The sequence below is a fragment of the Centrocercus urophasianus genome, unplaced genomic scaffold (genome assembly GCF_019232065.1).
Source record: "Centrocercus urophasianus isolate 14NV4802_14NV808 unplaced genomic scaffold, USGS_Curo_1.0 seq_18, whole genome shotgun sequence".
Lineage (NCBI taxonomy): Eukaryota > Metazoa > Chordata > Aves > Galliformes > Phasianidae > Centrocercus > Centrocercus urophasianus.
The window spans coordinates 12,141,532-12,165,880 of NW_024884733.1; the positions used below are offsets into that span (position 1 = coordinate 12,141,532).

At 36.4% G+C, this 24,349-nt stretch overlaps 1 protein-coding gene across 2 annotated transcripts in view; it reads left to right on the forward strand.

The window, feature by feature from the left end:
• DPYD (dihydropyrimidine dehydrogenase) overlaps window positions 1-24,349 on the forward strand; it is a 317,433-nt gene that overhangs the window by 61,911 nt on the left and 231,173 nt on the right. For both annotated transcript variants that reach the window (XM_042818948.1, XM_042818949.1), the window contains one exon: window positions 15,319-15,406. In XM_042818948.1, coding sequence (XP_042674882.1) covers window positions 15,319-15,406 — 88 coding nt within the window. The remainder of the gene's footprint in view (window positions 1-15,318; window positions 15,407-24,349) is intronic.

The window sequence follows — 24,349 nt, forward strand, 5'->3', positions numbered from 1 at the left end:
GTTTGAAGCTCACTTGATGATATAATTTACAATAATTTGTCCATTTTCCTGCTCAGTTACCCTTGATTGGAATAACTTTTTAAGTAACCCTTAAATTCAGCTTTCAGAAGGGACTGATGGCTTAGGGCATACACAGGGCAGTCTTCTCTGGGGCACACTGTTTTCTAGTTATTCCTAGGGTAAACTCAACCAAGATCTTTTTGTTAACATATTGGCAGAAAACAAGGAAGTTCAAAGGTCTTGTGTTGCTGTGCCTCTCTGTGGAAATACCATAGCTTGTTTAATTTAGAAATTGTACTTTGAATTTACTGTTTAAAAGTCTGCATAGATAGAAGGGATTTGTTTGCTACTTAAAAACTCCCTTTCTCTTGAATACCTTCAAAGCTATTCAATAGAATTACTGGATGGCACAGTTGCACTTCTTTAAGTTTGCATGAGACAGATGGATGCTTTATATGACATGTGAAAGTGGAGGTTTCCTTCAGGATAGTTTCTCTTCAAAGTTGTTTATTGCAGACTGCAGTCTCAGGATAGCACTAATGCTTCTGTTTGCAAGTGATTTGTGCCAACCCCAGTACAGATAAAACATTAGATTTGTGCCTTCTATTGTAAACAAATGCGCACATTTTTGCAGTCTTCAATCACACCTTATTTTATCAACAAGAAGGATCCTTATTTCTTTTATTGCAGTGTGCAATAAATACCAGTTAGTACAGTAGTATGTTGTAACAAAGTGTTACAAATTGAGTAGAAAACTAGCTAATATGGAATTCAGACAAAAAGTGAGATTTTACCATGCAGAGCATGTCTTCAAAGTGTTCCATACAATTGGAAAAGGGTTTTTGTTACTCTAATAAATATATTCATACTGTTTCTTTTCCTATTTAACTAAAAAAAAAAAAAAAAAGTTTTATGCTAACACTGCTTCTGATATATTTGGTAACATATTGAGTGGGTTAAATTATGTTATTCCATGTGGTGATCACAGTGTACAAATCACTGTCTCTTGTTCAGCATATTTTGAATGCAGTCTGTCAACATTCGTTACCCTTCTGGTATTTTTAGGAAAAAAACCAACAGAATTAGATGTAAAATAAAGTGGCTCTTTAGTGTTATGATGTAGTATGTGTACATGCTAAATTACACCTTATTTTCTTTTTGAAATGAATAGAGAAACTTTGTGTATGACTGCTATTTTGATATTTAGATCCAAGAGATCAAATTGATAGGAGAATCATTTAGGAAAAGGTATGTTAAAAATTAATCTGTAGGATTTCAATTTAGTGTGTGAACATACTGTTTTTTGCAATAATTAATGTTGTAGTTTTATGCACTGGAGACAATATTGAGTGAACTGAATATTGTGAACAATTCAAAGCTGTCTAGTCTTTCCTCATTATTGTTAATTTCAAACATACTTTCTGCTTCATACATTTAAAAATGCAAATAAATCTCTTTTCTGTGAAATAAGACTTAGTTTTCTGAAAATGAAAAATGCTAAATAATAAACTAATTTCTTTTAATGCCAGTAGCTATTTTGTGTATCTTTGAAGTTGTCGGAATTTTAGCAGTGATTGTCATAGGAGTTTTCTGAACTATTAGCAAAAAAAATCTTTTCTAAACTTTCTTTTAATGAGGTATTTCACAAATAACACTTCTGTCATTCTAAATGGAAAGTATGTTATCATCTGTCGTTACAATGGTATTCATTGTTGAGTCTACACCTATCTCTAGCAAAATCTGAAAAATGGTGCATTCAGTGCTTAAGGATTTTGTACTAGAAAGAAACTTTCTCTTGTCCTTAACAACATTTGTTTGTTGTTTAACAGCTGCATGCAGCTTGTTCTTATGCAGGCGTTAAAATCAGTACAGTTACTTTGGTGCTCTGGTCAATGTTCATTCACAATTATATGATATGAAAAACAGTAATTGATGTTACTTGATGTTATTTTTTAAATCACTATTCTTTTTCTCAAAAGACATTTCAGAAATGTGTCACTGAGGAACTCGAATTTCACTGGCTTCTAAAATTACTGCTTTTTAATCATCGTTAGCGCTTTCAGTAAGGGCTGCTTATTTGAAACTCAGCAATCTTATGATCAATGATTTACCTCTAAAACGCTAAAATAAGAGTAACTGCTAAGTTGCCTTCACTCTTCAGAACAAGCATGAGTGTAAACGAGCAGAAAATATTGCCGTAATTTTACTTTAGGGTACAATGAAGCAACCGTGATTTTGCTTACATGTGGCAGCAGAGTGAGGGCTCTTCTGTTGATTCATGGTAGCTTAAAAAAACATCAGGAATTAAATTGATTAAGAAAACAGTATATAGCATAATGGTCCATTGGAGTGCTCAGAAATTGTTCTGGTGTTGGCTAAGATGCTTGGATACAAGAGATTTTCAAGGTGTAGGCTGCTGAAAGCTGCTAAAATGTTCTGTGCCTTAGTCCTTAGTTGTTATTTATAGTCATGGAAAATTATTAAATATGATGTATTTATGACACAGTAGCATGAGCAGCTACGAACCGATTAGATCAAAAGTGTAGTACTTGAGGGCATTTATCACACGTACCAAGTGAACTGATTTTTAACTCCAGTTAAGATGGTGTGTATTCTGTAACTTACCTTGCTTGCATCGTGAGTATGTAGAAAATACTGGAATTCATGATTTTGTCATAATATCTAGAAAGGAAAAATTAAATTGCAATATCTCAAAACTAGTTGGATTTTTTCTGTTTATAGGTGAAAGTTGCTTGAATTATTATTATTTGTAATATTTTATTACGAACTGTTATTAATGAGATAGATGCATTAAATATGGCACCCATCCTTCTAAAATTTGCGGCATTGCTCTTAGAAGTCAGTGAATTACTAGTTGAAGGATTAGTTTTTCTTAATCTAAAAATGGAATTTGAAGTTTAAATTCTTTGATGGAGCTTACTGATCCTAGAGATTTATTTCGGGAAGTGACTTTGGCTTTAACTGTAGAAGGATTGTGTTGGAGAAGGAGTAGAACAAATGAGATTTTAGTGGTCTGAAAGTAATAGGATTCACCTAGAGTAGGAATGACTTCAGTTTAAAAGATATGAATAGATTGCACTCAGGAGAAATTAATAAAAATATATTTTCCTGACAATCAGGAAACTGCTGGTGTTAATACTGTACACCTATCAGGTTAATATTGAGAAATATGTCAGAAGTTTATCTAGAGCTGATTTCAGGTTCAGAATAATCACTCTAGAATTTCATTTGACTTTGTGATGTGTTATCTTTACAAAGGCAACACTGTAAAGTGTAAATTTAATTACTTTCTAGAAAATCACTAATTTACACTAATGATAGGAAGACCCTTTTTTGAATTACTGAATTGTGCAAATGAGCAAGAGAACAAACAGAAAAGAATGCACAACATAATGTACTTAATCTCTTTTGACATTTGTTGTTCAGCGCTAATTATTGATGGCAGTGCGTCGTCATGTGCTGCACTATGAAACCTAGAAGGCACACTCAGGTATGTTTTAGTAAATACCATGCACTGTTGGTGGTAAAACACTGACAGAGCAGTGTCACTGCTTCCTCTGCTAAAAAGTTGGAGGGTTATATTACCTTATCTAATGCTGTACGTATTTATCTTCTGTTTGAAACTGTGGATTAAGCTTTGTGTACATTATTGGTATTTTGTAAACAAAAATCAGGAGAATTCCTTAGGATTTCAGTACACAGAAATCACCAAAATTGATTATGGAGAGATTTTTCAAAAATGCAAACAAATTTTGTTAATAATTTTGTTTCTTTTTTTGTTTCAATCTTCTGTTTCCTTTTTGTTCTTTGTTAGTTTTATGCATCTGAGGGTTTTTGATTTTTTTTTTTTTTCTCTTTGAAAGATAGCAGTCAAATTCATCTTCTCTCTCTGTAAATCTCCTGGTCTTCATAGGAGCTAGTCATGAAAATGAAGTTATGAAGAAAATATTTTTTTTAGTGTTCTCCATTCTTATCCAGAATGAAATACCTGTGATGATTGCTAAAATATACAGTCTTCTGATTATGAAGAAAATTGCTTTGGCCAGATAAATGTTTAAAACATGTTGGGTCTATTTCCAAGAATATGCTACTGGTCATGATGCACATCCAGTACTTTTTAAGCCCGTAGTGAATTGGGTAATTAAAGAGTAACTGTGTCTTTCTGCTTTTCCAGGCTTGCGAAGGAAAAGCAAATTTTATTGACTGAATTGCTATTGACTAAGTGTATTTACACTAATTTATCCTTTCCTTTTCTATTGCTTCCTGTTTCATAACCAAATATATATCAATGGCACAACCAACAAATAATTTAACAATATTGTTTTTGAATTTATATTGGTGTTCTTCATTGAACTACGTAATTGAGTTTGGAATCAGGTCGTTCATGTGCCTATCTTGACTGAAAAATTTCATGGTATTCACATTCTCATAGAAAATATAGTCCCAGAATTTACCTGGAAGGTAGCTGAAATGGAATTCTAACAGAAAATACTGATGCTTGCAATCTAGAAGATGTTATCAAGATGCCTTCCTGCAGACGAGCAAACTGCTTTTGAAGTTGCTAGCAAGACATGTCCTGATTGACAAAGTAATCTGGTGAAGCTGCAGCCTCACTCACCGTCTAATTTCTTACATTAACCCAAGATTTGAACACATTCTGATGCAATTGGGCTCTAGTAGAGGAGGAGGAGAACATTAGGTTAGACTGTTGACTTTCCTGAGCCAGGATGCCAGGGACTGAAACCTTTGAGAATGTTCACCTATTGGCTTCCTCCATAGTGGAAGCTGAGATCCAGGGAATCATAGAAGGTTTTTAGCCACACTAGAGCTCAGGACAAAAGGGAGTGATGATTGTCTAGTGATGGAAAAAAGTAAAAATGCGTGGTTGTGAGCCTCTGTTTCTTATTGCAAAAAAGGTTTAATAGGAGCTGCATGAGTCTGTACGTATCCACTTCTTTTGGCATTCAAATGTAGTACAGAAAGCAACCAGCAGCCCTTGCTGTTAAAGACGACAAACTGGTAAGAAGGTTAGGTTTGTGACTGTGTTGATAATACAGCCTGTATAACAGCATTCTTGAAACCTGAGGCATGAAGATACTGGAAATTATCAGATCTGGTCACTGAAACTTTAATGCCTCTGCATTAGAAAACAAATGTTAAAACCCCAGTATCTCAACTTAGGTTGTAGGAGCAGTTGTGAATTTGCTAATCATCAGTACCGTGTGTTTTTGTGTAGAGAGAGCAGATAATAAGGAAAGGTGGAAAAGAAGCTGTGTTTTATACTGATTCCTCGGCTGTCTGTGTGAGGAATATATTATTTGGACCTTTGAGGAGTACTTTTTACATAAATCAATTTTAATGTTTTTCTGTAATTGTTTTCAAATAACTGTGTAAAAGAATTGCCTAAAGGCAGACATCTTCTCATTTGTAGCAAAAGACACTACCAGAGGAGAATATTTAAATTCTTCCAGCAGATGTTTGAAAATGCAGTGCCTCTGCAAGATGGGAAAAGTACACTTTTTCAGTTGCACTGCATTTGCAGTCCTGGGATTGCTGTATTTGACATGATGATAACGATTTGAGAATTCACAAAGTGATGTAATGCCCCATACTCAAGAACAGGTGATATATCAAACCAATGCTGGATTAACAGATTGTTCTCATTAATCCATCCTAAATTTTTTCTAAGCTGTGCTTCTCTTAAATATTTGCCAAAATAATGCTGAACCATTCCAGAAAATGTCTTCATTCTCATGCCATTACCTTTGGCCTGAGAGGAAATGTGACCAATGCTTTCTTTATATAATCTTCATAAGAGGGTGTGAAAATTCTTTCTACTCAGGTTGTAAAAGTTTTTCTCTCCCAGGGAGAGAAAATTCTTCCACCTTTTCCTTAAAGCAACAAATGTTTATACTACTGTTGCAAATGCAGATGAGCTGATTGTGATCTAGTTCACACCTACTCAAGCTTGACACTAGTAGGTCAGTGCCTATCCTGTATTTAGCCACTAAATTGAGTTTTCTTTTTTGATATATTTCCCTCTAAAATCTGTGATAATTTTAGAAATCAAACAAGAGTGTTTTCAGGCAATTGTGTCTGAAAATCTTGGTGTATAATAGCCACCTGTTTAGATCCTTTGGTTGCTGTTATTTTAACTACAATATTCTTATTTTCCCCTAATTTTGCATTGTATGGTTTAAAAAAAAAAAGGATTTAATGTATATGGAAAATATTACTTGATACTTGTCACTCTTTTAGTACTAAAAAACTTGAAATATGTATACTCTTAAATTCTGTGAAGTTTATACTTACCTCTGTGCAGAACCTCAACTGCAGATTGGTAAGCAGGCATAAATTTGCCCTTTTAAAAGGCCATTGTCTGACACTGGAAAAAATTGTAAAGATAGTCTAAACCTGTTAGGTCATCACAACTAGCCTTCTGTTCAGGAATCTTTGCAGTAACCCTGGTTTACCCTGAGGATTAAAGATTGGCCAGCTGTCTTATAGCCCTGATCAATAGACTGCATGTAGGAGTTTCTGTACTCTTGACAAATCAGTCTGCGACAGGAGAGAAAGTGTGTAGTGTGGTGGTTGTTTGAATCAGCCTTTCCATCAGGTTGTAAATCTGCTTGTTCAATCAGATTCATAGGAAGTCAACCTTCATATTACCACTGCTATCTCCATCAGTTCTCAGTTAAAACTAACAAACAAAAAAACCCCCAGAGCTTCACGTTTATTTTTTTTTCTTTTGTGTAAGTGCCGACAGCCTGGAGAGTGACTGTTGACTGTCTTTTGTTTATGTCGTAGTAATGTGAATACTGTAAAATCTTCTACAGTGAAGGTGATTATAGCAAAATCTTGGTGTAGCATGTGTGTGCCATTTGTTCGGTCTTAATGAGCCAGAGTATTTACTTATAGCAAACAAAACTATATCCTGTGAAATGTTGCTTATCTTTAAACTCAGTGTATTCTGAATGCAACATTTGTTGCACCTTATAAAGGGCTTCCTTTGCTCTGTGCTGACCTTTGTAGTTGCTCATGTGATTTCTGCCATGAAGGTTTAATCCACTAAGAGGACTCTTGATTTGAATCTTTACTTTTTGAAGAAATGTAAGGTAGAGAGGAAAAAAATATTTCTGTAACTGCAAAGCATATGAGGAAATGCCATGTTTTTAAGATGTTTATATATTTTAAACAGGGATATGTTTTTGTTTTTGTTTTTTTTTTTTTTCTATGGATAAAGAAAAATGACATGTTTGGGAAATGAGAATAAAAAATTGCATGATTACCCTGTGTCACTTAGTGAGGTGTCGCATGAGAAAGCTTTGTCTGCAGGAGAGAATGAAAGACTGTGGTTGCACACATGCAATTTCTATCAAAAATATTAAGGTTTAGAATTTCTACTCAATCCTAGCAGTTTCCACATTAGTGAATCCTCTCGGGGAATGGGCATGAGGAGCAGTATGTCATTCTCAAATATATAGCTGTTTCAATTTTCAGGTGAGAATAAGGGTGAGGATGCTGGAGATGTTTCTGCTAGGCTGGGCTCTGGGAATTCATTTCTGGAAGTCTTGTGCTAGGCTGGTTTAACAAATCCCTTAAGGGCTTAAATTATAGGCAAATGAATGGTCTGAGTTCCACTGGGGACTGCAGTCATATTAAAATAAAGAACAGTTAAGCAGTCAGATAATGAATTAGAGTGCTCACTGTCTTTCAGGAGTGAGTTTTTACTGAGGATTCTCTAGCAGTTTAAAAAATAATAATAAAAAAAAAAAAAAAAAAAGGAAAAGCTGTTTGACTGGGGATGATGAATACCTCCTACATGGGAAGAAGCTATCAGGTTCATGGTGGAAATATGGCTGAACATGTAGTTTTTCTGAAGTTATGAATTGCAGTGCTAGCTAAAATGCTTCATCTTTCTCCAAGCGTGGATACAAGGCAAATTGGAACTCTTATTTTGAAACAGAATTCAATGAGGTAACTCCTGCTCTTGTCTGCTTCAGACTGTGCTCAACATAGGATCAAATCCTCAGGTGACAGCATCTGCAAATCTCCTTGGTCTTTTACCCAATTTCTTCTTTCACGATTCCTACCATTTGCTAATAGCATCATGACTTTGGAAATGGTGGGAATTCGTTGTACATAGAGCACTGAAGTGTGCCTTGGATGAAGCCAGAATCAGTCTCAACATGGTATCAGCTCTGCATTGGCAAGGCAACAAAAAAGAGCCAAGGATTATTTGGAGATCAGATCTTAAAACTAATGATAATGTTAGCTTATCCTGTTTCTGCCTTTTCCAAGATGACTGCTTCACAAAATTTCTTTAAGTCTCTGCTTTCACTGTGCTGGAATTGTTGATGTGCCTAAATAGCAAGATGGATCGGCATTAGCACTGTTGGTCTAATTGTTCAGATCTCTGTGGCTGTAATGAATGATTCTTCTGGCTTTGTAGTTTTGAACTGAGAACACTTTATTTAATTACCAATGCGTGCGTTATATTTCAGTTACTTTCAATGATTATTTATATATGTTCTTATTTTTATTAAATGTTTGTATTAAAAGTTTTCAGTACAAACAAGTGTCAGATCTGAATTCCTGTTGTTAACAATGTGTTGTATGGTGCCACTGGTAAGATGGATGTAGGTGATGGAAGCGTTTTGTGAGAGAGTATTTGTAACTTAACTTGTGAACTGTGTTTTTCCTGACATGAACCCATAAGAGTTTCATTGACATTAAGACAAAGTGTTTCATATTTTGAAAAGGTAACTTACACAGGATAAGAGTCATGCCACATAAAAATAATTTCTTCTCTCTTATAAAGACTAGAGGTAATCCTTGATATAAGTCAAAAAGTCAGCATCACTTCTGGGAGAATAGTCCAGGTGAAAGAAGATTATTGTGTACAGGGCAAGCTATAATAAAAACTGTCAGTTCTGTCAACCCATTCTGTCTAAGGTCTATAGAGGATTAAAAGGATATTGAACATCATGTAACAGCTGTCTTCTATGTGAAAGGGATCACTGTTGTGGTGAATGGAAATGTACTGGTTTAAAACACTTCTAAGACTAAGGGTGGCTGAGCCACAAGTGCTCAGGATGGCAAATAAAGTGCTGCTTTCAGGGACTTGAAGGAACACAAATTTTAAGAAGTAACATTGAAATAGTAGTATCAAGAAATCAGAAGATGCAAAGTAGCTGGTGCAAGCGCTCTCTAACACCACTGTCAGAAACATCTGTTGTCAGATACTGGATCATATTTTTTTTATTAGCATCATCCGTTAAGATAAAGGTGTAGTGAACAGTAATTAAGAAGTTGTAGAACAGAAGTGAAGAAGTTTCAGATGAATGGAGACAAAAGAATACAAAAAACAAGAAGACAGCCAGGATAATGAGAAGAGAAGGGTTCCTGCTGTCAAGAGAGATTCAGAAGTGGATGAGAAAATGCAGTCATCTGTGGAGACCAAGGAAGAAAGATGAGTCACTGATGAATTGAATGGTTTGGAATCTATGTCCATACGATTCACTGTCTTTTATGTATCTGAAAATAGCCTTGTCTGTGAGTGCCATTATGCTGTACTTGGGTAGGAGGTTTTCTTTACTCAAGGCTAACTCTCACCTAGCATTTTGTCCTTTCAATGGAGAGTACTTCCCTTATACCTCCTGCTGCTGCCAGCAGCAACATCTTACCTGTTTCTGACTGTGTGGACTGCCTGTTTTAAAATTTGCTGCTTCTGGTCATCTTAATGTGCGGACAGAAGTCTTTTTCTGTGAGTCTGCAGAAATCTCATAGGATCCACAGGTTGCCAAAGAGACGATGATGTGGGAAACTTTCCCTCTCTTTCTTTGGATATGAACTTTTAATACCAATTTATGTAATATTGAATATTTTTAAGTCCTATGCCATGGCAGACACTGTGTGCTGGGTATTTCTAAATATGCTATTCTATTTATGAAAAAAAATATTATTGAAATGCAAGCGTCAGAAGCCATAGGCAAGTGAAGACAAGCTGCTTTTTCTACTATTTTCTTGCAATCCCTCTTTCTCACAGTCTGTAAGTCTTCTTCCAAGTTCTGTACCTGCTTATATATATTTCCCTCTAATAAGTTGTTTTCCTTACGAGTTCTGTCTTGCTTGGTCTTTAGGTAGCCAGTAATCGCTTCAAACCATGGGTGTGGCATTTTACTGCCTGTCTGCATCAGTCCTTTAAGGCTCACTGTCTTTCTGGGATGCCAGTAGTACATAGCCAGAACCAAAATACTTTTTTTACGGTCTATTTTAACTGCTTTTCTGTACGGTTTCTAATGCTCCTTACATTTAGAGGCATTATGCAAAATTATGTGCTTGCAGTTGACTCTGGGATCATTTTGTCTTCATTGTCAAAAGTGCACATACACAGCAGAGTTCTCAGTGTTGCATGTTAGCCTCTGTTTCTGCTTCTTGATTTTGAATGAACACAATTCCTCTAAGTCTCATTTGTTTTGGTACTCATCAAACTTTGCTATCAATTTTTATTATGTTTCAGTATTTACACCTCACAACAGAATCTCCCTACTGCTTTATAATCTTTCTGCTCTTCTGTGCCCTGTGAAATGCAAAGTAAGATAAAAGTAGGCTCTTACCAGCCTCTCATCATTGCAGTAGAAAAAACTGATGGATCTTTATCCCAGTATCTCTCTTAAATTAATATATGTCCAAATCTCTGAATGTGAACTGCTCTCAGATTTGTTGAGTGGAGTCAACTCCTCTGCCATTTCTCTTAGAATGGCTGACCAAAAGATGTATATACTAAATATCTCTGTAAATGTATTGACTGTCAGGGCTATCTCCTTGACTAGCAGTTAAAGTTTTAGAAAATTTTCCAAATAGAGCTAGAAGATCTTTTTCAAAATTGGTGTTCGTCCTGTTGGAACTCACATAATTGGATTAGGATTTGATATGCTTCTAAGTGTCTGCCAACAGTAACCATGATATATGCTGTTTAGTTGGATTTTTTTTGGTGACATATGAAAGTTTGATAGGTTATCAGCAATTATCTGTTAGATATTACTCCAGAATATTTGTTTCCACCCTGGCCTTTCAGCAAACATGACTGTACTTCAGATAGTATGTATTATTGCCAGTTAGTTACGTAACTATTCCCTGCAGTTTCAGGTAATGAAATAACTAAATTGCCCATCTTTGTTTAGAAGTGAAGACATGTTATAGGCTAGTCTGATCAGATATTCTGGATGTAAAATAAAATACTTAAAAATGTTTCAACAAGCAGACAAATGAAAATAAACTGAAAATTGTCTTTGGCTATGGTTCCTTTTTTTTTTTTCCCCTCTGTAAACAAAAATATAGAACTATTTTCTGATGTCCCAGAGGAAAGAATTTACAGAATTTACAGAATGTACAGGAATTAGTTACTACTTTATTTTTTTCTTCCTCATTTGTGTTCTCTTCATTTTTTTTTTAAATACGAGACACATTTCATGGTTCTCTTGCATCTTTTTGCTTCCCCAAAGAGTAGTATTTGTTCCAGAAATCTGCAGTCTATTCCATTTTTCTTTTTTTTATTGCTTTGAAACAAAAATCACTACTTCTGAAGTGCTTTTTTTTCCTTTTATTGCTTTTAGACATTTGAAATCTACTGTTCTCAGTGTTGCTTTTGTTGCTGTTGTGGGTTATTTTGTTTGTCTTACGCTATATTAGAGGTGGATTGAATGAGATTTGTGTGTGAGGACACAATTTCTGGTGCCAATTTTTCACTGACAAAATTGTTAGGTACATATCTGATAGCTGATAATGTTGGGCTACTACGTAAATATCTTTCATATATGGAATTTTGTTCCTGATAGAGATTTACAAGTGTTCTCACCTTAAATATTAAATAACCTTTGTGTTGCAACATTTTTGAAAGCGAGAAATCCAAGATGTTAAGTTCACTGGGGATACGTATGTATAATTTAACACTTTTCAATAAGAGATGTAAATTTTGAGTTTAGATCTGTGGAAACAAAGTTCTGTCATGATATAATCATGGGCAAGCCTGTATGGCTTTGCCAAATAATGATATTTGCATAAATATAAGAATATATAACATTTGCATAACACTTTTAGGAGTTTTATATCTAACTTAATTTATCATTTTTCAATAAGAATGAGTTGAACCAACAGGTAAATGCTTCCAAAATGAAGAATATTAACTTTCTTCGAGCTTCTCAAGTTGGGGTTTATAGTGGTACAAAGAGTGTGTTGCCTTTTGCATGGAAATAAATGAAATGTGGCAGAATCAAAGAGTGGCTTGTGTTGTAAGGGACCTTAAAGATTTATCCCATTCCAGCCCCTCTGCATGGCAGAGTTGCCACCTGCCAGGGGTGGCCTGGGGCCCCATTCAGCCTGGCCTTGAACTCCTCCAGGAATGAGGCATTCACAGCTGCTCTGGGCAGCCTGTGCCAGAGGCTCCCCACCCTCTGAGTAAACAATTTCCTGATAATATTTAAACTAAGCTTTATCTCTTTTAGTTTAAAGCCATTCCAACTTTATTTCATAGGGATGCTTATTATATGCTCTTTTCCCAGACCATATTCATACCTGGGATTGCCCTGATATGGCCTTTTTGAACCTCATTAGTTCCCATTGGCCCTCTTCTCAAGTTTGTGCAAGTCTCTTTGGATGGTATGCTGCCTTATTGTGTCAACTGCATCACTCAGCTTGGTGTCATTGAAGAACTTGCTGAGAGAGCACTTGATCCCACTGTCTGTCTGCTTGATAGAGATACTGGAGAGCGGGGGTCCCAGAGCTGACCTTTAGGGGACTTGCCTTGTGACTGGTCTCCAGACAGGCTGTAGACCACAGCGCCCTGCCTATGACCATCCAACCAACTCTTTATCCACTGAATAATCCACCCTTCAAATAGATATCTCTCCAATTTAGAGATAAGGATATGTTGCAGGACAACGTCAAAGACCTTACAGAAGTCTGGAGGGGAACGCAGTATCTTTCAAGACTCATTATAGCTCATATGTTTCTGAAAGAGATTCTGTTCTATGAAGGTGAAGCAATTGACAATAGAATGTTCTCTGATAATCGGCAGCTATTTTTTCTTTTTGTACTAACGAATGCTGACATAATTATTCTGAGATTAGTGTGGATTTTGCTTTGTCCAATGCCCTACAAGTTTATGCAGTCTGGAATAGTATGACCACTTAAAAAAAGTAACTTTGTTGGTAAGCATGTAGCTCTTCACTTATATTTGGTGGAAATTAGGTGATTTAGAAAAAAAGAATTTATATATTCTTAATGTTATTTTCAGCTAAAAACATACCTATGGAATAACCTTTTAAACTGAAAGGGAGGTTTCATAGAATGGGAAGGCAGTTAAAGAAAAGAAATGTAATACTTAATGTTTCTTTATATGGGAATGTGCGTGTTGAATTGAAGCTCATTATAATTGTTGCCACATTCTCTTCAGCGTGTTATTTTGTCTGATTTTTTTTTTTTTTGAAAGGATCAATCACTTGCAGCAATTTATGTAATAACTTTCTGGTGAATGATTCTGCAGTTGTATTTATGCGTTTTGCCTGGCTCACTAGAATGCAGTACCTTTGCTCCTTGGTACAGCAAATCCACTCTGTAATATCTATTATGATATGGTCAAAGCATAATTTATTGTCAAATAGAAAAATAGGTCAACATGAATGTCACTTGATGATCAACCCCCCAAGTTTAATAAAACACCTCACCAGCATGCATTTTGCACAGTGCTTGATGTTTTATTAGGACTACAGTACCTTACAGTACCTAGCTATAGCAGGAGTGTAATTACAGAGCTGTCAGGGTGATAAGTGGGATTAATGGCAGCCTGGTGCACTTTAGTCTGCAGAGTGCTCAGAGAATGGGAAGATGGTATTATTATAAGAGAAAGTCTGGACTGGCATATTCATGGCCCTCTCCCCTCCTCCCCAAAAGCTAGCATTCAAGTTGGAGTTGCCTCCCCCGCTCTCTATTAAATAGCTGACATTTTCAACAGCTGTTATTTGTGAACCAGCTCAAAATTCAAAAAAGATGCAATTCGACAAAGATGCTTAATAGCCACAACTGGTAACCGCTGTACTGCTTATCCTGCTGTGTGCCATTCTAGTCAGTTTTGACATGAGATTTTTCTATGTATAGTCTGTAGAAATGTATTTTATATTAAATGCAGTTCTTTTGATCTTGGGTACAGGGCTGTTACATTTTTAAAGGAAACCACATTCAGGAAAGCGAAGAGCCAAAAGTCATAATGAAATCTTTGCCTAATCTTTGGTTTTTTTTTTTTGTTTTTTTTTTTTTTTTTTTTTTAAGTGTGATTAAAAATTTTTAATTTTTTCCCCTTCTTATTTCCTTACTGCCTACATAGACGAAATGATTATCCAAGCCCTTATCAGGTCAGATATTTTATTCTCCTGGCTTCTAGTCCTAGTGCTTTTCTGTATTTTCATCTCTTTGGAATGCTAAGAGCATCCTGGCTCAATCTCTGGGCACACAAACAGTTTGAGGTTCCCTCTGGCCTGTCTTTTCTGGGTAAGGCATTTATAACACATGCTTGTTGAGCAGAGCAGCAGTGCATGTAACAGCCACAGCTAAATCTGCTGGTACTTGTCTGCTAGAGCCCTCTGACATCCTGGCTAGTTGAACTAGTAACCACCATGCTGTTGAACCTGAAGTCTGGCTTTACCACATTTCCCAGCCTTTGCCATCCATCAGATTATTTGCCATTAAGTGTTTCCTTTGGGACTCCTTTTTGCATGAGTAGATCTGTGAGGAAAATCAGAGAGTGCTACCAAAATTGCCTTCAAATTCAGCCACAGTATTGCTAGTGCCATGGTGTCTGCAGTGCCCATCTAGATGATAATGAATAGCAAGATGAAAGGCTTATTAATCTTTTACTTAACAGACTTTGCCTTTTCGCTTATTCCACCCTTAATTGAAAGAAAAAAAGAGCATGCCAACAAACAAAAGCAAAAGCAATGTATGTGATTGACAAAGTTAGTCCAGTTTTTCACTGTAGGTGTTTCAATCTCGTTTGTTCTTTTTAATTTACTTTTCATTTCTTTGTGTGTATTGTCTGTAGGATTCTTGCGGTTAATGTATGTGCAAATTAATTCAAGAATAACAAGGTAACACTTTGAGTTTTTAAACAGAAATGTTATGAATATGCTCTGTATTATTCATTTGCAGCTTATCTTCTACCACGCTCACTTGAAAACCTTATGCTGTTGGCAGCATTGGTATTCCATATCTCTGTGACACATTTCCTTTTTCTTCCTGTAGATGCTTGAAGTGTGCAGATGCCCCCTGTCAGAAGAGTTGCCCAACTAATCTGGACATCAAGTCATTCATCACAAGCATTGCAAACAAGGTAAAATCACACTGGCAGTGGTACATAGAAGCAGAGAGCAGCAGTTGCTTGCAGATCGGCTAGTGCTATTGTACTACAAGGTTTGTCTTTGTAAAGTTTTAGAAATGAAATAAAGTGTTTAAAAACAGATGCTTTAAAATTCAAGTCATATAGTTTTTAATTACTTTTACGGCAGTTCTGTATTAATAGAGATACCATATACTGAAAATCCGTTTCTTTGTGTCAATTTTGCTGTGAAGGTTTTTGCTTTCAATGGTTTTCAAATGTACTTGTATTCAAAAAACTGAGTATTACAATATAAGAATTTAACTTCGCTCTTACCTGAACTGTTACAGGTACAAATTTTTCTTTCATTAAAGATGTTGTTATTGTTGTTGAATGTGTTATTAAAATTTAAGTTGGCTTTGGGCAGAAATATGACATGAAGGTGGCTGTCTCGAGCAATGTTTTCTCATTTTACTTGAAGAATTTCTGCTTAATGCAAATGTGGTTTGTCACGTAGACTAGCAGGAAAATATTACAGGAATAAATTGAACTTCTTCTTTGGAGGTATAGTGCCACTGCCTTTTACTATAATCGTAACAAAATCCTAAAAAATATTATATTCGTGTTTTACAAATGACTTTTAACTACATGAGCTAGGAATTAACAAAGATGCCTACAAAATTGATATAAAATATTCATGGGCAGTCTGGGACAGCCTAAAGAGGACTGGATAGTGATGCATCTTACTCTTTGAAACTTTCTTCCATCTGTGAAATCATTATCTGCAGTGTGATTTATTCATCAGAAATTTTATTTATCTAAACTGACAATGTTCTGGAGGTGGTATGAGGATTGTGTGGCCCCGCATTGTGTTGTGCCTGGCTGTTGGGTGCAGCTGGAAGTGGCTGTACAGGTGGAGCTGGACAGAAGGGAATGGCAGCAGTGTGGCCATGCATGAATTGACAGCTGCTTTGTTGGTGCTACCTTCATAAGAAATGTTAGGATAAGAGATCTAGGATACATGCATAAATTATAATGTAGAATTGATGTGATTTACAGTAATTGGCATTGTGATCAGCATCTGCAAATAGACTGTTTCCTTATCGTGTCTATACTTTGTCAGCATGGCATTGGTTTCCATGAATGTCAGCATCTGTTTGCATCCGTAGTATAACATGTGCCATATTGCTTGTTATTATATCCTCCAGGCATTGTGAAGCAGATGAACTGAACAGAGAAGGTACAAGGCAGTAAAAGCTCTAGTCTTGTAATTGTGCAGTAGTTTCCTTAGGAAGTGTAAAGCAAATTTTATGAAAGTGTTTTACTTGATCAAGGATTTGTTATGCTACTGTCTAAAAGGTAGTAGCTATGGTAGGATGATGTGTTGTTGAAGATAAAATAGGGGCCTGATAATTGAAATAAGAAAGCTGGGAGTAAAAAGTCAGGGAAGGCAAACTGAATATTACAGCAGGAGATATAAGAACTGGCACCAGCATCATCCTGGAATGAGATTTGGTGGCCCTTTTAAACTCTTATAGCCATCAGAAATGTGATGCCCTTTTGTGATTTGCCAGAAAGGGCAAGTCATTTTAATAGCTGATTCATTCTGAATTCTGCAAATCCATTGCAGAGCAGAGAAAGTCAAGATGAGTTGACTGAAGAGCTTGGAGTGTTAGATTTTGGCAAAGATATACTGGAATAATAGGAGGAATCTACCTTAAAGATGTGAAGTCTTTATCACGCTACCAACAATGGATGCATTCTTCAGGATTTTAATAGAGACAGATTTTTCTTGTAGGTGGATAGTGAGTCAGGTCAACCCTGTAGAATTTGGCTTTTTGATAACTTTTAAAGCATCTTGGAAGGTTCAGCTTCTAGGTAAGCCTGTGCTTTTGCTCTGAGCATTTGATACGATCAGTTGCTGTTTTATCAGGAAATCCTGCTTTAGAAAAGAATTGCAGTATACTGCTATTCTTCTGGGAGACTTACTCCTTAAAGAAAAACCCAAGTATTTCAGATTACCAAAATGTAGTCACAGCCTTTCTTTTTTGGACCCCATCCCTGGCAGTAGCTTCTGTACCCAGTTTAAAACAACTTTTTTTTTTTTTTTTTAAATAGAAGTATTCTATGTTTTTGTTAATTGCTAGAGTTAAGGTGGAAGTTAAGAGGGAGATACAGAAAGTTGAAATGATTCACTTGAAGTCCTGGCCTTGGCAGAGCTGACATGAGGACCTGCCGATGTGGCTGGTACTGGATTGGCCTCTCTCCCATTTCATTCTGTAGTATTTGAGGTACCTGCATCATCTGCTATTTGAGGAGACAGAAGACAAGAGCAGTGCATTTTTGGAAACCACACTGAAACTTCTGATTTATAATTTTGAAAGTTTATAATGGCAACAAAGTAATTTCTCAATTATTCAGTAGTTTAATATATTTTTTTCTGAATTTTTATTAAAAAGATCATTTAGATATCATTCAGCAATATGCTTGCTGAATATTTTTGTATTAGTGTAAATACTGTCAAGGTTTTGTTAAATGTCCTTGAAGATAGTTTTCAAAGTTTAGTTGTTTATAGGAGATGCAATTCAGTGAATTCCTCAACCTCCTATGTGTCTAAGCAGTAAACAGTATTGTACTCAGGTATTTAAATATTGTTCATTATTAATACACATGTATGTGGATAGCAGCATACTAAAAATGAATTACTTTGTTAGGTATTTGAGAGCTGTGTTGTACGCAGTTTGCTTTGTTGGAAAGCTGCTCTAGTAATCATAAAAGGTCAGAGATTCTTGTTCTCTAAAGCCTGCAGCTTTTTAGATGTTTACAGACCGTGTACAATGTAGTCATTCCTTGCTGTTCTGCTGTTAGACTTCAGATCAAGAGTAGAAGAGAGAAAGGGAAGGAATGATTGTTTCTGGGTTGAGAGGGTAATTGAGTTGCCAGGCTCAGTGTGCCTTGCGCCTTTCTGAGGGAAGGATGTCACTTATGGTGCGTTGTGCTAGGCCACTGCGACTCAGTACAGTTGGGGCCACAACGTTCATTCTCCTTCTCCTTACAAACTGGATTACAACCCCACTTTACAAAGGTCTAATCTAGTCTATTGTGTCTTCCCAGTTATCCTTTCTCATTTGCAGACTGCTTGCATGTGTCTCAGAGACCAAATTCAAATTCCCCATGTATGCACTATGTTCGTTTTTGAGCAACAGAATGTGATGTGCTGCCTTTATGGTACAACCTTCACACAGCAAAGAGTAAATTCTTTGTTTTGTAATGGACAAGAGCCATCTTCATTCTCTTCTTTTAAAATTTAAAAAAAAAAAAAAAGAACCTAAGGGAAAAGAAAATGCATTTAACTGCTGCAGAAGGAAGCTTCCCCTGCTTCCTTATCTACTCTGAAATAGTATTGGCAGAGAACTTAAGAATTTTTGCCCTCCTTTCCTTATGTTGATATATCAAAGCAACAAGAACTTAATAAAATGGGGCTCCAACACCCTCTATCCCTTAGAGCTGTACAACCAAGTTTTATAGCAGCATGAAATCCTACAGCTTTCAGCCTAAGGGCTGACTGCCTGTCCAGCTCTCCTTTTGTTAGGAGAGTGCCAGAGGAAGCTGCCAGCAGCTGCTCACCAGTCTAACTTTGTACTGTGCAGTGAGTCGGTCTCAGAGTTTGTTGTTACTGGGCACCTTCATGGTTGAGTAGTTGCGTTGAAAAACTGATGGTGCAGTTCAGACATAGGGATATTAAGTTGTGTTATATGACATAGACATAAGGAGTGAGAGACTCATCCTGTATGGTCTGAGTCTATAATGAAGAACTGAGGATGCAGAAATATTTTTGTGATCTGGATATTCAAAGTCACACTCTGTCCCTGTGCCCCCATGTTACAAGCTCTCATGTTTTTTTCTCAGGTCTTACAGTAGTATCTTGATTCTTGATGTTGATCCAGCAGTTTTCTCCTTGTTCAGGAGGGCCACCTCCTGTATGTGGTCAGAGCTGACATGTCAACCGTTTTCTAACGGGCTCCATAAGTAGATATAAGCCTCTGGCAATCATTTAAAATAATAATTAAAAAATACTAATAGAGGGGAAAAAAAGCCACATTACCTTCTGGGTAATATCAAGTTTTTAGATTTAAGACAAACATTTAAGTTAAGATGAAATTGAAAGAAGTATTTTCAAAGGAGAAATGGAGGACCAAACAAACTGGAGGCTAGGAGATGGATACCCAAGGGGTTAAGATGAATCCAAAGTTTGGGAGATTGAGGGATTAAAGGAGAAAATGTATGTGGTAATATGTGTCAAATGAGAAAGAAGAAAAAGTGTGTTGACAAAGGAAGACAAAAGACAGGAAACTATGGGATCATTAAAAGAAAATGAAAGGAGAAAAAGGGTGGTAGGACTTAGTAGTACGACAGTTGAGAGAAACAGAATAATGGCTCTTCTGTTGCAGAGAAACTCAAGGTAAATTAACAAAGGACGTCTTATATGATATTGGAAAGACTGTAGAAGATCATAAGTTTATATGTAAAATACTGTAAGAGGGATACTGTTAATACAGTGAAATATTGTTGAAGTCAGAAAGCTGCTCGATGATTGGTGATAATTATATACAGATATGCATCACAATTAATTTCTAAGTACTACTTTGATTCTGTAGGCTTTTGAAATTGCTGTTTTGTTCAGCTTTCTCTGTTAATCTTTGTGTATTTCAGGTCACCGAATACACAAAACATTTAAAAGGAAAAGTAGTAATGGTGTTAAATTGATGTACTTGAAGCAATGACTTTTCTTAAGATGTCTGTTTGTACTTAGTGTAATGGAATGGCTGACAGCTGGTTTCAGTTGCCATAGTGTAATTATGTAGAATAGACTTTTGCGATGACACTATGTCAATTAAGGAATCTCTCACATTCTAGACTACAAAGGACAAAATGACAGTACAAGATATTTCTTCCGTTCTTTTTCATAAAAAGACAGTGACACTGTGTGAAATTACAGTCCTGTTATGATGACATAAGTCAAATGATGTGAAAGATTTCTGGATTGATTAAAAATCATCCACATTATTGTATAGAATATGTATGATTTGGTTAGCTGTTATGTTTTGCTCATTCTTCTGGGAAGACATTTTGGTGGGGAGCTGACAGACTGGGGGCATTTCTTGTTATGTTTGAACTGGTGTGTGTCAATGTGAAAAATGCTATTTATACAACAATGTACTTTAAATAGTGGTTCTTCAGTACGTGGACATTTTAATCCAGCAGAGTTTGAGTAAATTTTAAGGCTATTGTGAAGCATGAATGTGGATAGAGATGGAGGTGGAATTTTCCCACATATTTTTTTGTATGCCTCTTTTTTTAAGCTTCACCCAGAAGAAAAGGAAATTACTTCTTTCTTTTTTTAATATATTCACTCTATCCCATAATCCTGATGAAGTCAATGTTTTCATTTTTATTGCAAAAAGCACAATAATGTGTATCTTTTTTTTTTTTTTTTTGAGAAAACTGCAATATCAAAATACCCTGATGCATAAGGAGTTTATAGAAAAAGCTGTTAAATTAAATGAAAGAAAAGATGCTATAAGCATTTCCTGATAGTAAATGCAATTTCTTCTGGTCTCTCTGTATTGATCCTATGTGTTTTAATAGTTTTTTTTTCCAAGCAAAAAACAGTCTCATTTGCATGCAAATTATATAATGTCTCCAAATGATACATGTGGAGATCCTCCTTTGCCTGGTTTCTACTGATTATTGATGTCTATTTAAGGCTTGTTTTTGTTCCCTATTTTAGCAAAGTAGTATTTATTGACATTTTGATGTAGGAAACCACAAAACATCCTATCCATTTTAGATTAATTTATTTCTATGGAAGTGCACAGGAAAAGAAATTTTATGAACAAAGGCATGAGCAGACATTTATCTCCTTTAAGAATTTGGAAACATTCTAGTTTCATTGTAGGTTTAGGCTTGTTTCCTCTGTGATGTTTTGTAAGAAGCTAGCCTACTGAGTCATTGTCTCAGAAGCTAAGAAAACACTCCAAACTATTAAGATAGTTTGCATCATTCCATATGCTGGAGTAACTTAGTGATTTTAATGAATTTTGCCTGCCTTTAACTCAGCTCTCATGTACTGCATTTGGTGTGCAGTTACCAGCTTGCTGTGTTTGTGCCTCGCATCTGTTTTGTGTGCAGCCTGTTTTTCTGGAAATAAAATGATCAATAGTGAATTAAGTATTCTGCCTTAAATGTCACTAATAATTGTAATGATCACTAATACATATTGTCTATTTGGGAAAAAATATATAAGCCCAAAATGTTCATAAACTAAACATTAAAGTTATTGCCCATATTCTGAAAATACTCATTTTTACTGCAGCAAATGATGGTTTGCAGTGGTATTGCACAGTCTATATAACACCATTTAGTGTAACTTTCTAGAATTTATTTCTTCAGTTTTTGTGGAAATATTGCAAAATGTTTTTTTAAATAAACTTTGCAATATCGGATAATAACTCAGCACAGTGAAAGCAGAGTAAATAAACAGAATGAAAGGACAAAGAAATGAAGTGAATTTGAACTCCTGGTCCTGCTCTTGCCTTATCCCTGTGTGAGCATTACAAAGGCTGCAGACAGGCTTGCTCTCAGACCGCTGTGTATAGTCATAATGGCAGCGTGAGACCATATTCTGTCACTGGCAGTGAACAGTATCAGTGGGAACGGCAGTTACACTGCTGGTTTGGAAGGTGAAAGCTGAAACAGGGCATGAAGTAGGACAGTTAGGGAGCTATAGCTCTTCTACATATATAATATGGTGGCTTTTTCACTGGCAGATGTAGAAACTAAGTCAGCGCTTAACCTGTACTTCCCCTTCATCTTTAGAGGTGTCCCCCTTAGCACAGCTAGTGAAGTAACACAGAAGATTTGCCCTGCTGTCAGTATTGCCCTTCTCCCAAAATGTAAGTGGAATGCTTTGAACTTCAGTTGTGACAGCCTTTTAATTAATTTATCATTAAGACTTTTCAGATGTAAGACTAGAAGAGAGAGATGCTCTTTGATACACTTACCTGATGTCTTAATATTGCTGATGTTGCAAAGCTTGGAGGAGTGGCTGACGTGCCAGAAGTGAGAAATGGACAGGCAGGAGAATTCAGTGGAGAGGAAACTGATGAGGTTCAACAAGGGCAAATTTAAGAGTCCTACACCTGGAGAAGAATAATTTCATACATCAGTACAGGTTAGGAGGCTGACCTGCTGGAGATGAACTCTGCAGAGCTCTGTGTGTTCTGGTGGGCAACAGGTTAGCCATGAGTCAGCAGTGTGCCCCTATGGCCAATGGTGTCCTGGGGTGCATTAAAAAGAGCATGGTCAGCAGGTTGAGGGAGGTCATTCTCCCTCTCTACTCTGCCCTGCATAGGCTCCATCTGGAGTACTGTGTCCAGTTCTGGGCTCCCCAGTTCAGTAAAGAAAGGGAACTTTTAGGGGGTGCATCAGAGGGCTGCAAAGATGATTAAGGTACTGGAGCCCTTATGAGGAAAGGCTGAGACCTGGGACTGTTCTGCTTGGAGGAGACAAGACTGTGAGGGAATTTTATCAATGCTTATAAATATCTAAAGGGTGGAAGTCAAGTGGGTAAGGTTAGGCTCTTTTAGGTGGTGCCCAGTGACAGGACAAATAGCAAACTGGAATGCAGTAAGTTCCACATGAACATGAGGAAAAATTTATTTACATTGACAATTCCAGAGCACTGGAACAAGCTGACCAGAGAGGCTGTGGGATCTCCACTGTCCTTTCCTGTGCAAACTTGTCTAAAAAACCTGATTTAGCGGGAGGGTTGGACTAGATGATTACCAAAGGTTCCTTCCAACCTCTGTGATTGTGTGATTGTTATATTTAGTGTGATAAAAATGTACTATATATATTTCAGTACTCTCTTTAGGGAGTAAGGGTTCCTAAACATCAGTTGCTCAGGTGATGCCACTATTAGTGGTGGCATCAGTAGCTCACTATCACGGCAGCAGCTCTTCATAATTCCCCAAATTAGAGCCTTGCCTTATTGTATTCCACCATGCTTCCTCCTGATTTGGAGTCCAGCAGCAGTTGGCCTAAGTTCCTTTACTTTGAGTTCAGCCTACTTGCTGGACTTACGTGAAGTCCTGAGGCAGGTTTCTGTAGGTGTTCCCTTAGTAAGCCATGATCTCAGTCCTATATCCACAATGAACCTGGTCCTATCTATCTGCTCTGTGGCATAGCTGTACTTAAATTTCAGTTTGGATTTGCAGAGCAAGTAAAATGTGCCAGCTGTGTTGACACTGCCTGTAGTGGCACAGCTCAAGTGTGACATCCTTACATACTTAACAGATATATAATAAATTAATTTTAAATAGAAATAATTCAGCAGATTTACTTTTTAGGTATAATGACTAGGTTTGTACATTGATATTAATTAAAAGGCCTAAAAATGTAGAACATATTTGTAATGAAGTTACTTAAATAAAAATGTACATGATAATAATTGTTTTTCTTGGATCAGAAAATAAAATTAATAATCCTTAAAAATACAGAAAGGAAAAACATGATCTTCATACATTGGGAGACATCAAACTTAAACATTCTTTAAACTGTTTCTTCTTTGATTTGGTAAGGAAAGTCCTCAGAACGAGTTTGTGATTTTTCCCTTTGGAGTGGAAAAGGAATAACTAGATGTAATTGCCTGAGGAACAGGAGTCTGTTGACATTTGAAATGCTCTGTGGTGTCTAGGCTGGCCTCTGAGTGCTGCTTCAAAAAGGCATGGGGCTCTTACATTGACTGTCACCTCTGTCTGCATGGTTATGTCAGAGATATGTCCAGTATAACTAGACTTCTGCGTTTTAGCTTATGAATTGAGTTTATAATGTCTTTACTGGTTGTTTTTAGCAGCTTTTGCAGTCTCTGGTGTATCAAAACTGGTAACATCTATC